We start from the raw sequence: 15,960 nt of genomic DNA, 5'->3' as shown, positions 1-15,960 counted from the left end.
AGAGTTCCTACAAAACTTGGTGGAGGAGCTGGGGAGGTGGCAATAACAAACCGATTTGATTTTTGGTTCAGGTCCAAATCCAGATCCAGCCTCTCAGTGGGATACGAAATGTAAACTGTTTCGTTCAGCCTGGCAGAGGGTAGAGTGTGTGCTCTTCGAGTGCTGTTCCAGTTTTGTATGTACTTTGTTTGTGGCTTCATTTCACTTGGAGTGGAAAATATTGCATCAGAGGGATTCAGATCCTTGACCAATCACGGCTCAAGGGGGTGTGTGTGTGTTCCCTCTCAACAGTAACTTCAACACTCAAGCAAGCACCCCACCAAAACGGTTGATAGGGAACGGCTGGCTTGGCAAACGAGAGGAAGTCGCTTGGTAATAGAACACACCCCGGGTCTGCGATTGGTGAAGACAAACTTCCGGGAAGGGGCAGAGATTGAGCTGTGAATGACACATGGTGTGACAAAGGACTCCGTGTGCTGGAACTCTACGGGGCATTTCAGGATCACACAATGTTGCTGTCCGGACGTTCTGCCCTTTCCACTGCCATTTCTTCAGGAATCTTGGCCGGAAAAGTTGCTGTCGTGACGGGTTCCACTGAAGGGTAAGGCTTTTCATAAAGCTTTTAAAATAATAAAGTTTTCTTCCACTTTTAATTTGTGTCACTGTGCGAGTGAACACATGGCAGCACTGAAACTTCAAAGGTAATCAGGACTCGTACTTGGGTATCACTTCTGCAGTTGAGGGTGGCAGGATGGCCGAGAGCAGTGATTCTCAACCCTTCCTCTGTCATTTACCCCCTCGGCTTGATGTATTTCCCCATTTACCCCCTTACCCCCATGCAAAAAAATGCACAGCCGGCATAGAGGCACAAAAAAGAGAAGATGGAACAACTTTATTATTGTATACAATGTCAGAGTCTGTATGTTATAATGTATTATGTGTTGTCCATCTCATCACAACGGCAACAGTTTTATTGATTTTGTCTTTAATTGCAAAAAAAAATAAAAATCGTCATAACTTAAATTTCAGGTATGATATATTTACCCCCTGACATGTAAGTTTTTACCCCCGGGGGTAAATTTACCTCTGGTTGCTAATCACTGGCCTCGAGGTATATGCACTCGCCTATAAGCTATCTTGCCTCTGTTTGAATCCTGACCTAGCTTTTAACTGTCATCCTGGTGTTTTACAGCCAGGGTGATTCATCAATGTGTGTGTGCGCCATCCCTCGGATGGACGTTAAACTGGCGTCCCATCAACCAGTCTTTGTTGGTGGACGTTGAAGATCCCACGGTGTGCTTTGTGAAGAGTAGATGACCTATCGCCGGCACCCTGAACAAATTACAAATTCCTTCCCTAACTACTTCTTGGAAGGCAATAACAAACGACTCAGTATAACCTTTGCCACAAAACTGCGTTGACAGAATCAACTCTGAAACAGATCAGAATCTGTAATTAATATGAAATGGATATTTGGCCCAACAAGCCTTTGTCATATCCTCTTCCAATTCCACGTTGAACTTTTTAAAGCTGTCCAAGCAGGTAATTTGGCAAAGGCAACAGCATACATTCGCCTATTTTTGAGAGAGTCTGATCTTTCACATCCATATTATAAATGCAGATGGTACCACTGGATTTCTATCCACATCTGACGGTTGGCAGAATAGCCCAAAGGTCATGCACTCACCTTTGAGCTGTCTCGTTGTGGTTGTCATCCTGATGTTTTGCAGGCATTGTATTAATGAACATGCTATGGGGCTGTTTGTCCCACCAACCAGAATTTGGTTGCTTATGTCAAAGATACCACGGTGTCTCACAAGGTGTAAACAAATATCACCGACATTCAAGAATCGCCGACATGGGTGGGTCTTTCTTTAATTATTGACTGTTTTTGAGGTTTGCACGTGGTACATGCTTGGGAGCCTCATTGATATGCATTGCCGTCTACGCTCTCGCTGATGATTCGCCAATAAGTGATGAAACCGGTCCGGCAGCTGAAGGGTGTGCAGCATTGGGATTCTCATGTCACGGGTTGAGAGACATAATGTTGTAACTGCATTTTTGGAGAAATCGAATAAATTGGCTCTCATGTCTAACAAAACACCATTTCGTGGGTTGAGAGACATAATGTTGTAACTGAAAATTTCCCATTTCCTGCAAATCGCTAATGAAAAATAAATGGTGTTTATCGGGTTTAAATGTGTATCGGGTTTGAAGACCACCAAAGGGGGGAGGGGAGGGGGGGAGCAATCTCGAGTTCCCACCAGACTCCCCGGAATTGCAGGCCATCCCGCATGGATAATTCCGTGATGTGGCGGGTCGCTAACCGACTGTGAACGCCAATAAATAAACCGCGTGACCTAGGGTCCTCCCATCTATGGGTTAACCGGGTTACCTAATTAATCACGTGATTTAATTACCGGGGAACACGCCCTCGGTATGCCTTGTCTGAACCGGATCACTTTACCAGACTGGATCACTTTACTGGATTGGATGCAGCCGAGTGACACTGCCAAAGGACTGGCTAAAAGGAACGGATCGTTGGGAATAAAGTCCTGGCTAAACTAGGATTCGGACCATTTCATGACCATCAATGAAAGAACATACAAAAACGAGCTGGGAACATTTCTAATAATAATTTATTTATAAGCAGGCGAGGAAAGATATGTGGCAGAGTGAATAGTTTTATTGTTGTGTTAATGCAGGGATAGGAAGAAATGTGAGAGGTGCGGCAATATACAAGCAACTTACAAAAGCAGACACAGAGCAGAGTGATCCCGATATAATTATTGCACAATCATAACTTAAATGAGGACAGGCGCCAGGACACACACACACACACACACACACACACACACACACACACACACACACACACACACACACACACACACACACACACACAACCCGATGAAGAGGAGTTAATGAAGAGAAAAAGGAGGAGAGTAGATGAGGCTAACGGTCTCTCAATACCTTGCACGATTGCCCGATCGCGCCACCAATACGTTTTGGGGGATGCTCCGCTGGGTGATACCTCCCTGACAGTTGGCGCGCCGTCTCTTACTTCGTGGCACTTTGTGCACCTAGCGTCTGTCCAGAGAATGAGACACGACTGTCGGGCGTGAAGGGAGGGACTTGGGTGGAGAAGGCAGAGTCGGGAGCCGAATGGGTGGAGAAAGCGGAGTCGAGAGCGAGTGGGTGGAGTGGTAGGCAGGACCAGGTGGGTGGGTGGAGTCAGCGATGTGTGGACTGAGAAGGGCGGGAGGCGGAGTCGCAGGTAATGACAACAGAACGGTGGGAGTCGAAGGCGGCGTCAACAGCGAGTGGGTGAAGAAGGCGGAGTTAGCAGACGGGTGGAGTGATCGATCCCAGGCCGGGCAGAGAACAGGACAAGCCGACAGCAGCGATGGCCAAGACACCAAAACCAGAACTATGGACGGCCTCGCCACCGGTCCTTTATAGACCCTGGGGTGCAGGGTCGAGGCTTTACCCCCAAGCGATGTGTCGTCACCTGAATCAGCCACTCCAATTAGGCCCGGACCACTGCGTGGCCTGGCTGTGATGGCCGGAAGTGGCTCCACTCCACTTCCGGCAAAATAACTCCAAGCTGCGGAATCGCCTCACTCCGAGCCCCATGAAATGAATCGCCCCGCACCGAACTCCGGGACATGAATTGCTTTGCACTGATCTCCCGGACCGTGCCCCGGCGACTGGTTGAGGGTCGTATCAGTCCCACATGCCCGCCCGGGCACCCCCGATTAGCGCTGATCAATGCCTGCTCCGCAATGTGCCATGCGGCCCGAGCGATCCGAACTGCACAGCACGCCTCTGCCTGATCGCGGCTTCGCTGGGCGGAGAGGTGAGGAGACGTGAGACGTCCGCCGTCCGTAGGGAACACCCACTGCCGCCAGCGAGGACCGATGGTAAGGTGTTAGAGTAAACCCATGCACAGACGGTAAGATGTTAGGGTAAACCCATGCACAGACGAGAACAAGATGTGTGCCATTCGTGCCCTGTTCTGTGCGATGATAAGGTATCACGGCTGTGAACGGGTTTGCCCACCATCGAGCACGTTCTGTACAGTATGTGCGGACCCGCCATGGAAAACGTGCCCATGTGCGTGTTCACCCGTATCTGCTATTGTGTTTGGCGGTGTTGTGTGCCATCCGTGCCCTGCTCTGAATGATAATAAGGTGTCAGGAGGTAAGCATGGGTCCGCCTGCCATCGAGCATGTTTCATACAGTACGCGCGGATCCGCCATGGCCCACGTGGTCAGCGCTCGCGTTCTCCCGATTCTGCTATCGTGTGCATGGGGCCAACCCCGATCTGTGTCAGGAATTGAGGGGAACGATTGGATATAATAATTAGATGGAGGTTTGGAATGAAAAAGAATACAGGAAAATGAGGTCCGTCTAAAAAGTAACGGGACTAAAATGACCGTTTTTACAGCCATTTTTCCCTGCTGTGCAGGGGTTAGGCTTTTTCTTGAGGCAATGTTTTATGGCCGGATGCCCTTCCTGATGCCAACCCTGGTCGCCTCTTACGACACACAGGGATATGGTATACCTATTCGAACCGGGGCATACACCGGGACCAGTACACTGGTACTCACTTTGCCGACCTCAGATGGATGACAGGCTGAGTCAACCCCCTGGTGTTAATTCAGCAGCCAACGGGGCTTGAACTCAGGACCCTGGGATCCCAAGCCGCCACCCTAACCACTAAGCCAACACCAGGCTTTAAAAAGTAATGGGACTGACTTCACAGAAATGTTATTCAAAAAATATATGGAAATCACAGCTTGTCCCCTTCAAAATAGTTTCCTTCCAGTCTCACACACTTCTTCCATGCTTTGATGCACCCCCGGCAGGTTTCTTCTGGAATCCTCCAGAGCTCCGTCGTCACAGCCCTTTTGATGGCCTCCACATCAGGAAATCGGGTCCCCTTAATCACCCCCTTGAGCTTGGGGAATAGGAAAAAATCACAAGGGGCCAAGTCTGGTGAATACGGGGGTTGCTTCAGAGTTGGCACGTTCCTCTCCACCAGAAACTGTTGGATGCTCAGGGCACTGTGAGCAGGGGTGTTGTCATGGTGGAGCACCCAGGCGTTATTCTCCCACAGATACCTCCTCTTGATCCGGACTGATCTCATGAGGCGCCGGAGGATCTCCTTGAACACGTATTGATTCACTGTTTGACCCTGTGGTGGAAACTCGAAGTGGACGATGCCCTTGATGTCAAAAAGCGCGATGAGCATCACCTTGACCTTCGACTTCGACATCCTTGCTTTCTTTGATCTTGGTGATGCCAGACTTTTCCACGGACGACTCTGCCGTTTGGTCTCAGGATCGTATTTGAATATCCACGATTCATCACCAGTAATGACTCTCCTGAGCAGGTCTGGATCGTCCTCGAGGCGCTCGATAATGTCTTGACAGACAGTGACTCTTTGCTGTTTCTGGTCCTCGGACAACAACCTGGGGACCATCTTTGCGCACACCTTGCGCATTTTGATATTTTTCAGTGATGATGCTCCAGACAGTGTCCTTGTTGATAGAAAGTTCCTCAGTAATCATCCGCACCGTGAGTCGACGATCTGCGCGCACCATCTGCTTCACACGCTCAATGTTGTCTGCCGTTCTGCTCGTTGAAGGTCTTCCAGACAGTGGATCATCTTCAACCTCCTCCCTTCCCTCTTTGAACCTCTTGTGCCATTCAAATGCACGTGTACGTGACATCGTTTCTTCCCCGTAGACTTGCTGCAGCATTGCGAAGGATTCGGAAGGTGTTTTGCCAAACTTGGCAAGATACTTCAGATTGGCTCTCTGCTTACGACTCAAAGCGCGATGACTCAGACGAGACAACGTGTAAAGCACGACCTGTAAAAAATCACACAATGAGCGCATCAACCATCACCAATCATATATATTGCTGGAATGTTGCGAAAGACTGTGACGCAACCCCTTCGTTCAAGTTGTGTAAGTGGAGCACACAGGAGGCTCATTCCCATTACTTTTTAGATGGACCTCGTAAGTTTCAGATGGAGAAATGGAGGGAAAAGAGGATGGCGATATAATTAAATCCAGAAATGGGTTGAAAAGAACGCACCACCCATATCTTGCACACGTGTGTCCTGTACAACGTGGCGTGGTTGTTGTTTTTCTATTCTCGGCCTCTGACGATGTAGTTATTGGCACCAAGCTGCCAGCCACGCTCTCGCCGATATTGGGTCGTTTGCTTCTGTGTTGTGAAAAACAACATCCGTGCAGCCTCTTTAAGGGAGACTCATTCGTATGCCTTTTCAATGCAACCAGCAATCTCATCCCAGTTCATTGGAAACATCAGACGATCATCTCGAGCTTGCGGCAGAGGTTCTTTCGAGAGTATCGCTGTATCCTCGCAGCTGGGCTGTCGATTCTCGTGTGGTGTTGTCGTGGCTTTCTTCTTCCCCTCCCCCGGCCATGGCCCATGCTGCACGTGTTGGCCTCCGTGAGGACCCAAATTCAGATTTACCTCAGGAATAAGCAGAAAAGAAGCATCGAAATGAAGTTAGAGTGGTGTAAACAGACCTAGCTATGAGCACCACACAAAGCACTGTCCTGTTTTCCCGCTAGACAAAAGGGGAGGGACTATCTGAACGTATATTAATGGAATAACTGTCTCGGGACCGCTGTATGATGGTTGCTATTACTTTGGAGGGATGCGGTTCCCAGAACTGCAACAATATATATATATATATATATATATATATATATATATATATATATATATATATATATATATATATATATATATATATATATATATATATATATATACACATCACTCTCCTGTTTTTATGTCCTTGGTAGAACTGTGTATGCTGATATCCCACACATTCCTGTTCTTAGTCATCACCAGAGTTTCGCCTTTGCTATCAGCAGGTGCCAGTGTAGAGGTGTAGGAGGCTTAGAAAGTTATTAGTTTGCAAGATGAACTGTTGGGTTGCGAATCTGAGGATTGACTGATTCAACTTCCCTGAGGGCCCCTAGGGAGGGGGGAAAGAAGCCCACTGCCACATTAATTTATTTATTTCTTTATCCCTTAGCACACACTTATAGTCCACACCCAGTTCTGCTTTTGTGTGATTATATATACAACTGTTTTGAAGTAAGAATCTCAATGTGGTCCGGGGGCACCTGACTGAAGGGCCTTTGGGCCGCATTCCGCATGCGTAGTGCCATCTTCTGAAATAAATCGTATCATTCGAGAACCCTCATTCGACTCTGTCATCACTCGGCCGGGTGAAGAGTCATAACAAGTACATTTTTTTGGGACACCCTGTATACATATATATATGCATATATATATATATATGTATATATGTATATATGTATGTATATATGTATATATATATATATATATATATATATATATGTATGTATATATGTATATATGTATGTATATATGTATATATATATGTATGTATATATATGTATATAAATATATATATATATATATATATATATATATATATATATATATATATATATATATATATATATATATATATGTATACAGGGTGTCCCAAAAAAATGTACTTGTTATGACTCTTCATCCGGCCGAGTGATGACAGAGTCGAATGAGGGTTCTCGAATGATACGATTTATTTCAGAAGATGGCACTACGCATGCGGAATGCGGCCCAAAGGCCCTTCAGTCAGGTGCCCCCGGACCACATTGAGATTCTTACTTCAAAACAGTTGTATATATAATCACACAAAAGCAGAACTGGGTGTGAACTATAAGTGTGTGCTAAGGGATAAATAAATAAATAAATTAATGTGGCAGTGGGCTTCTTTCCCCCCTCCCTAGGGGCCCTCAGGGAAGTTGAATCAGTCAATCCTCAGATTCGCAACCCAACAGTTCATCTTGCAAACTAATAACTTTCTAAGCCTCCTACACCTCTACACTGGCACCTGCTGATAGCAAAGGCGAAACTCTGGTGATGACTAAGAACAGGAATGTGTGGGATATCAGCATACACAGTTCTCCCAAAGACATAAAAACAGGAGAGTGATAAAGGCTGTCCAAAGGAACAGTTAGGGCAACATGCAACATTTAAAGCAACATCTTAAAGCAAGGTTTGAATCCTGACAGCTGATTAATATACAACTATTCACTATCTATTGATTATTCAACTATGGCTCAAATATGACCACCTAGCATATCATCATCATAACAGTACTCACTCTTTAAATGATAATAAATGCGTTGTTTATTGACTTAGAAACAAGATTGATGGATAAATGCATGTTTACGAAAGTTAAAACTGACGACCATCACGTTCCAAACACAGCCTATAACCCGGACCAATGGATTCAACAGCGTTACGAATCATTTCATTGGGAACCGAAAGACACTGTCTTTCAATTTCCTCTTTCAGCTTATTGACTGTTGCTGCTTTTGAGCCGTAAACCTTATCTCTGAGATACCCCCATAAAAAGAAGTCCATTGGAGTGAGGTCTGGGAAACGCACAGGGAATTCAAGACTACCTCTTCGCCCAATCCATCTGTTCGGAAAAGTTGCTTCAAGATCGGCCCTTACATCACGGTGGTAGTGGGGAGGTGCTCCATCTTGCTGAAAGTAAATCTCTTCGTCACCAAATATCTCTTCGACACGTGGACCGGCGGATTCCTGCAGCAAGTTTAAGTAAATATCCCCAGTGACAGTTTGGTCAAAAAACAATGGCCCTAGGATGCCCAATGCTGATATCCCACACCACACAGTAACCCCTGGTAAGTTTAAATGGTGTTCCATAGTAACATGCGGATTTTCAGGAGCCCAGTAGGTGCAATTGTGTCGGTTAATTGAGCCATTTAACTTGAAGCTGGCCTCATCGCTCCAAACAATTTTGGATGGAAATGCTGCATCTTCTTCGCATTTGCCGAGGTACCACTCACAAAATTCAGCTCCCCGGTCAGGATCGTCTTCATTTAGAGCGTGGATTAATTTTGGAATGTAACTTTTCCAATTAATTCGCTTCAAAATGCGATGGGCACTTGATTTTGGGATTCCTGTCTCACGAGCCATTTGTCCTACAGATTTCCGTGGGGATCGGTGGAGGGTTTCCAGCAATTGATTTTCCTTTGCGGGGGTGGTTGATTACCGTGGTCTTCCTGAACGCTCCTTATTGATGTCATGCACAGTTCCATCTGTTTCAAACTTATCTCTGATGCGAGCAATGGTGCGTCGCGTTGGTGGATCTTTGTGAAAATGTCTTCTAAATTGTCTTTGCTCTTCCATGATGTTTTTGTGCTTCCAGTAGCACTTTATGATAAATTTTCTTTCTTCAAAACCTAGTCGTACTTCTGCTATTATTAGGGTCAATTTGATCTGAAAATAAATGAAAAATTCAATGAGTTATGAGGAGCTAAAATGTGAGTACATTTTTTTGGGACACCCTGTATACACATACGTACATACATACATACACACATATGCCGATATATATTTTGTTTGCAGCCTTTGGCTGTTGGTTACATAATTTCTGGGAGCATGGCTGTGAGGCTGATGTAGTGTCCCCTGTTTCAGTAAGCTGGTATTCATTTTGCTGACCTCGGAATATGACAGGCTGAGTCAACCTTCCTGGTGTTATGTAACGGCTCAACAGGGGTTCAAATTCAAGACCCTAAGACCTAAAGCCAACCACCTTTATCATTAAGGCAACACCAGGCTAAGCTGAGGCTTGTAATCCTACAAGAGATTCAACAGTTGTTGAGATTTGTGGAGTGAGGGATGTGTTCACATTGAATATACTCGACAATGCTTCTTGTCGTTATGTTGACAGTTTTCCTTTTATTTATTTTCAACATTTCCTCCACACTACAGCATTGGCTGTAGTGTAGCACGACGGCTCGCTTTCGATGGGGCAAGTGTAATGGTCAGCAGCCGAAAGGAGAGCAATGTCAACCGTGCAGTGCAGACATTGCAGTCCCAAGGCTTGAACGTGGCGGGAACCGTGTGCCACGCTGGGCGAGAAGAGGACCGAGCACAACTACTTGAGAAGGTTGGGATGTCAGTCACAGGGTTGTTGTTTCTTGCAGAGTATAAACCATTGTATAGGCATCTGCTTTTTATTAGGTAGATTTTGCCCTGCAAGGTTTGTCCCTTTTTATGGTTTTAATTTTTGTATTTATTTAAAGGCACAATAAATCTTCATAAATGAAGGTCTTACCAACTCGTATAATGACGCAGTAGGCAAGGCTAAGGTCTATTGTTTAACATCTATCACGTTCTTCATCTCGACATCTTTTCCTTTTTTGTTTTACAGACACAACGAATGTTTGGAGGGATTGATATATTGGTCTGCAATGCAGCCGTTAATCCTTTTATCGGAAACATTCTGGAATCAAAAGAAGACGTGTGGGACAAGGTATTCATCATCTGAGTCTGTTTATTGATTACCTCCGCCACAGAAGGTGGAAGGAGGTTATGTTTTCACCCCTGTCTTTGTGTTTGTCCTTTGTTTGTATGCAGGATATCGCAAAAAGTTGGGGGCAGATTGGGATGAAACTTGGTGGACAAGTTGGGTGTGTGACAACGACAAATTGATTCGATTATGATGAAGATCAGGATCCAGATCCAGATATGAGAATCAAGGGGGGGGGCGCACAAAGCTCCCCTCCCTTTCCATGGGACGGTTTCTCTGTATGCAACTTTAACATGTGGACTGAAAACTCGTTTCTCGGCTTCCACTGGACAAAATTGGCTGCAAATTTTAGAAATAAATTCTTTGTTTGTCGAGGTAATATTTTCCAAATTTCAGCAACATTCATTTCGGCATTCTTGAGTTTTTAACGAAAACTGCTGCTCTTCCTTCACTCCAATCGGTTCTTCTGACCACGTCCTTGTCAAAGTGGACATCTCTCTGGCTGTTATCAGAGAACCACCTCACCGCCGTCGAGTCTGGCATTTCACTCAAGCCGACTGGCAGGGTCTCCGAGCAGCCATCAAACTTACAGACTGGTCTCCTATCACTACTTTCTCAAACATCAACTCATCCTGGGAATTCTTTCAAAGAAACTTGCTCTCCCTCATGCACAGATTTATCCCCTCTCGTGTTCAGTTGTCTTACCCTTCCTCCCACCCTTGGTTTACTGAAGCTTGTGGCGAGGCAGTTGTCCTGAAACAACTTGCCTTTGCCTCATGGAAAGCAAACCCAACTGAGGGCAATCTCAGTTCTTTCCACAAAGCTCGGAACAAGTGTGTATCTACCCTCAGGAGAGCCAGAAAACAACATCTTTCTCATCTCAAGTCTGAACTCTCAAACCTCTCTCCCTCCTCAAAATCCTGGTGGCGTTTAATCAAATCTGTTTCTGGTGTGTGTTCCCCCCCCATCCCATCCCTTACCTCAAATGGCCGCACTGCTGATTCCACACGTGATAAAGCTGAATGTCTAAACTCGGTGTTTGCAGTTAAATCTTGTGTCCTAAACCCATCTCTATCTCTACCCACTTTACCCAGTCGCACCCAACTATCCCTGGACTCTGTATCCTTTTCTCCTGACAAGGTGGAGAGCTTGCTTTCAAACCTCGAGTCAGATTCTGCAACCGGTCCGCACGGCATCAGCCCACGTGTCCTCAAAGCCTGCTCTTCTGCTCTTGCTCAACCTCTCTGTTCTATTCACCCTCTCATTTGCCCAAGGTCATCTGCCATCTGCTTGGAAATCTGCTAACATCACTGCCCTGCATAAAAAAGGTGCAAAAACAGATCCCTGTAACTACAGACCAATCAGTCTTCTCCCAATCATCAGCAAGGTGATGGAATCCATCATCTCTTCAGACATGAAATCCTTCCTCTTCTCCAATGGCTTGATTTCCAATCATCAATTTGGTTTCAGACCAGGTCACTCTACCCTGGATATGCTGCTTCTGCTCTCCCATCAATGGATGGAGGTCCTCAATGCCAGACATGAAATCCGAGCCGTATCCCTGGATATATCACGTGCTTTTGACACAGTCTGGCACCCTGCCCTACTCACCAAACTCTCTTCCCATGGTATTCAAGGCCATCTCCACTCATGGCTCGCAGACTTCCTCTCCTGTCGCAGTCAACGTGTGGCCCTAAATGGAGTTCTTTCATCCCCTCTTCCTGTGCAGGCTGGAGTTCCTCAAGGTAGCGTTCTGGGCCCTGTTCTTTTTCTGGTTTTCATCAATGATCTCTCGGACTCTCTGGAAAATCCTCTATTTCTCTTTGCCGACGACTCCACCCTCTGCCGTACCATCTGTCATCCCTCAGACTGGCAAGCAGCAGCTTCTTCGCTCACTGCAGATCTGGATAAAATCACAAACTGGTCCAACACATGGAACATGTCTTTCAATCCAGACAAATCTCACACTCTCACTATGTCTCTTCGAAAGGACCGTTTACAAAACCCCCCATCCACTTTCTCAACAATCCTCTGGAAGAAGTCTTTTCTTTCAAGTTTCGCGGTCTCACTATCTGCCATGACCTTTCCTGGGAAAGTCACATTTCCAACCTCGCCTCAAAAGACAGTCGCCGACTGGGAATCCTCCGTCGTGCTAAGTCCTTCCTCGGCCCTCTTGAGCTCCTGACCACTTACAAAGCTTTTGTCCGTAGCCTGATGGAGTACTGCTCTCCCCTCTGGGCTGGTGCTCCTGCCTCCCACCTTTCTCGGCTTCACGCTGTCGAAACCAGGGCATTTAAGATCATCGGCATCTCCCGCAATGAAGCTGAGTCTTTGGGCCTCTCACTCAATCACTGCAGGTTGGTCGGTGGTCTTTCTGTCTTGTACCGACTCCTCTCCAGCCTTGCCCCCCCTGCTCTCTCTGCGATTTGTCCCCACCACATTTCCACAGGGCGCTCAAGGTCCGCCAACAACCCCCTTCTGGTAAAACTACCAAAATCACGAATCACTGCTCATCTTCACTCTTTCATTCCTCTTTTTTCCCGCCTTTGGAATAAACTTCCTCACTCTATTCTTTCCCATTCTTCCCTCCAGGCTTTCAAAACAGCTGTTCACCACCACCTCTTATCTTCCCCCATCCAAATCCTCGATCTTTTCTACCCCCGATAATCCACCCAAGCCCACTTCCTTCATTTCTCCTGCTTTCCTTCCTGAAAGTCCCTGAAATGTCCATCTTCTCTTCGCCATGTTCCACGTCCCATCCCCATCCCTCTCCCTTCCACAGTTCACCTAATGTGTCTGTTCCCCACTGTTTTGTCCCTTCCACTCCCGCCCCTCTTGTCTCATGCCTCCTTGGTGTGAGTTGTGTGTTCGCTCTCATACGAGCCTCGACCAAGGTATACAAAAAAAAAAAAAAAAAAAAAAAAAAAACCTCGAAATTCACGTTGGTGTCTGTCAGTCTGTCCATCCGTCCGCCCAAAATGTAGTGGCGCTCTTATCTCAAGGGCTATTCATTGAGACGAGCTGAAACTTGGAATATACATCGGACAATCCGTCTAATTAATGGCTTTCAGAACAGATTCCACCTAAGTGCCATAGTTTTTGCTTCTTATGATAGTTTTTGCTCATTAGCTCTGAGCTTGAGTTCTGTTTTTGTGCTGTACAAGAATGCAATGGCGGTGTTGTTCGAAACAGAGACTCCTGCAGCAATCAAGGGAAGCATGAAGCTCCGCTCCCTTTATATGGAGTGGTTTATCTGTATGCAACTTTAACTTGGGGACTGAAAATTCCAATGCGGGATGGGGGTGGGTGGGTTGCCCCCCAAAAATAGATAATTGCTCTCCTCAAAACCACACACACAATGTTAATGAAACTTAACCATAACCTTCATCACCCATGATATTCTTGGGGAGAATATGTAAATACTTTGTGGATGACCCACAAAATAACTAAATTAGCTGATGGTTTGAACAAACTTGTGAAAGCAACCTGCAGAGATAATTCGTACCAACTTGCATTTAAATTGGGTGAATACGTTTTTGAGAAGAAGTCAAAAGTAGCGATCCTGGAATCATAATGACCTTTGACCTCTAAATTGACCTCCGTCAGATGCAATTTTTTGATGGGATTGGCAAGGCATCATGTGGCCTTGGTCCGAGGACGTTACACAAAGTTTGGGGAAAATAGGACTGCTAGTTTTAGCATCACGGGTGATGAAGGTTGTAGTCAAGGTTCATCGAAACTGTGTGTAGTTTCTGAGAAGAAAGCAAATACCTATTTTGGGGGTTCAAGACCACCCCTGTGGCTCCTTTAGACCCTGATTTTTTTTCAAATGGTGTAAACACACATTAGTCCGTCAGGTGATAAGGTTATGGTCACGTTTCATTGAAATTGTGTGTGTAGTTTCAGACGACAGAAAATACCTATTTTTGGGGCTCAGAACTGGACCCACTTTGAGACCTACCCCCCCCCCCCCCCGTAATTCCCGGAGACCATAATTTCTCAAATGCCGTGTACAAACTTTATTACATCACGGGTGATGAAGGTTGTGGTCTAGCTTCATCAAAATTGTGCGTGTAGTTTCAGAGGAGAAACCAAATACCTATTTATTTATTTGGGGGGGGGGGTCAATATCCCCTCATGCCCTGATTTGTCTATTAATGCCATAAACAAATTTTAGTACAACATGGGTGATGAAGGCTGTGGTCAAGTTTCATTGAAATTGTGTGTGTAGTTTCAGAGAACATCCGAGTGTTTGCATACTGACTGACACCATGTGGTGCTGCGACCTCACCTGAACAATTTGTTCCAGTTAAGCGAAAAATTCTAGAGCACAGACAAACAACCATAGGTTGGCAACCACTGCGCAGGTTTGATGAGCCTGATGGCTTGCTGCATTTAGTTCTTTTTAAGGGAACTGGTATTATTTATCTATTTATTTATTAAACGTTATTGCACATTTCTACTTTGCTCTCAGCCTGCAAGATTGAGTTTAGGTGGAAGCCATTACATCAATTTGTGCAAAGTTGCAGAATTGACTTCCCTATGGAATTCCGCAAAGCTGTTCCTCTGCCAAAAAGGATGGAAAGTTGTTTTTATTTGTCATAAATTTTACTATTGTATTTGCAATATGATATTTTAAAACTATAAGGCTCGGTTGTATTTAGGGTTGCTAATAATGCCAGTCATCCCATCTGCAGGCATTAATTGATGGACATTAAAGATCCCACCCTCAACAGCACCATGAATAAACTACAAATTCCTGTTATAACCTACAGGGGACATTGCATCAGGGACACCGATGCACCACTGCAAGAACTGATGCTAACCCACAGCCAAGTGCTGCATAGGAAAGAAGAATAATCAAATCGCCTGATATTCCCATATTAGCTTGAAGTTGAAACTTGGTGGAGAAACATTGGAGAGGCATCCCAGAGGTTGTTTGTTAAAATCTAACTGAAGGCAGAAATGATAATGATTTGGACTCTCAACTTCTGGAAACTAAGTGAGATGATGAATGATCATGTGATTGTTGGATTGTCGATAAAAATCCACCTGGATCATTAATGACCTTTGTGGAATGGGCAACGTGCCTGCCTCACCTCGTCTGGTGTACATGTGACACCATTCCAGACATTGGTTAATTATTTTTGCCCTCAGGGCAACTTGTGATGGGTACTAAAATATTATTTTCCCTTGGAATAAAACAATCTATATAAAAAGGTAATGCTTCTCAAACACCACCCCCCACCCACGCCCCCCCCCCCACCTTCCTACAACCATTTGAAAATCAATCCATATCGAAGGATTTGCCCACAAGGTGTCATTCAGATGAGATTTATTTTCATTGTTATAAATCTCTGAAAATTGAATATATTGCTCCATGGAAGGGTTGGTGGGGGGATACATAGCTCGGCTAGGGTTAGTGTAGTATGGTTCATGTGTTTGGAGTCGGTTAGATTGCCATGTAATAGGGATCTGTCAGAGTAAGTCGTTTGTTACACATGATGCTGAGGAGGCAGTGTATGTAATTTATAGACAGGGTAGACAGA

At 45.4% G+C, this 15,960-nt stretch overlaps 1 protein-coding gene across 2 annotated transcripts in view; it reads left to right on the top strand.

Moving 5' to 3' along the window:
• Positions 1–322: 322 nt before the first annotated feature.
• Positions 323–15,960, top strand: part of LOC147021428 (dehydrogenase/reductase SDR family member 4-like) — a 53,714-nt gene continuing 38,076 nt past the window's right edge. For both annotated transcript variants that reach the window (XM_085891357.1, XM_085891356.1), the window contains exons 1-3: positions 323–601; positions 9,871–10,048; positions 10,313–10,414. In XM_085891357.1, the coding sequence (XP_085747483.1) occupies positions 510–601; positions 9,871–10,048; positions 10,313–10,414 (372 nt within the window). In that variant the 5' untranslated portion in view covers positions 323–509. The remainder of the gene's footprint in view (positions 602–9,870; positions 10,049–10,312; positions 10,415–15,960) is intronic.

This window comes from Eptatretus burgeri, chromosome 8, assembly GCF_056783735.1.
Source record: "Eptatretus burgeri isolate ZD-2024b chromosome 8, Ebu_testis_v1, whole genome shotgun sequence".
Classification (NCBI taxonomy): Eukaryota; Metazoa; Chordata; class Myxini; order Myxiniformes; family Myxinidae; genus Eptatretus; species Eptatretus burgeri.
The sequence above is the reverse complement of the archived record's forward strand: the minus strand, read 5'-3'. Positions and strand labels throughout refer to the sequence as shown.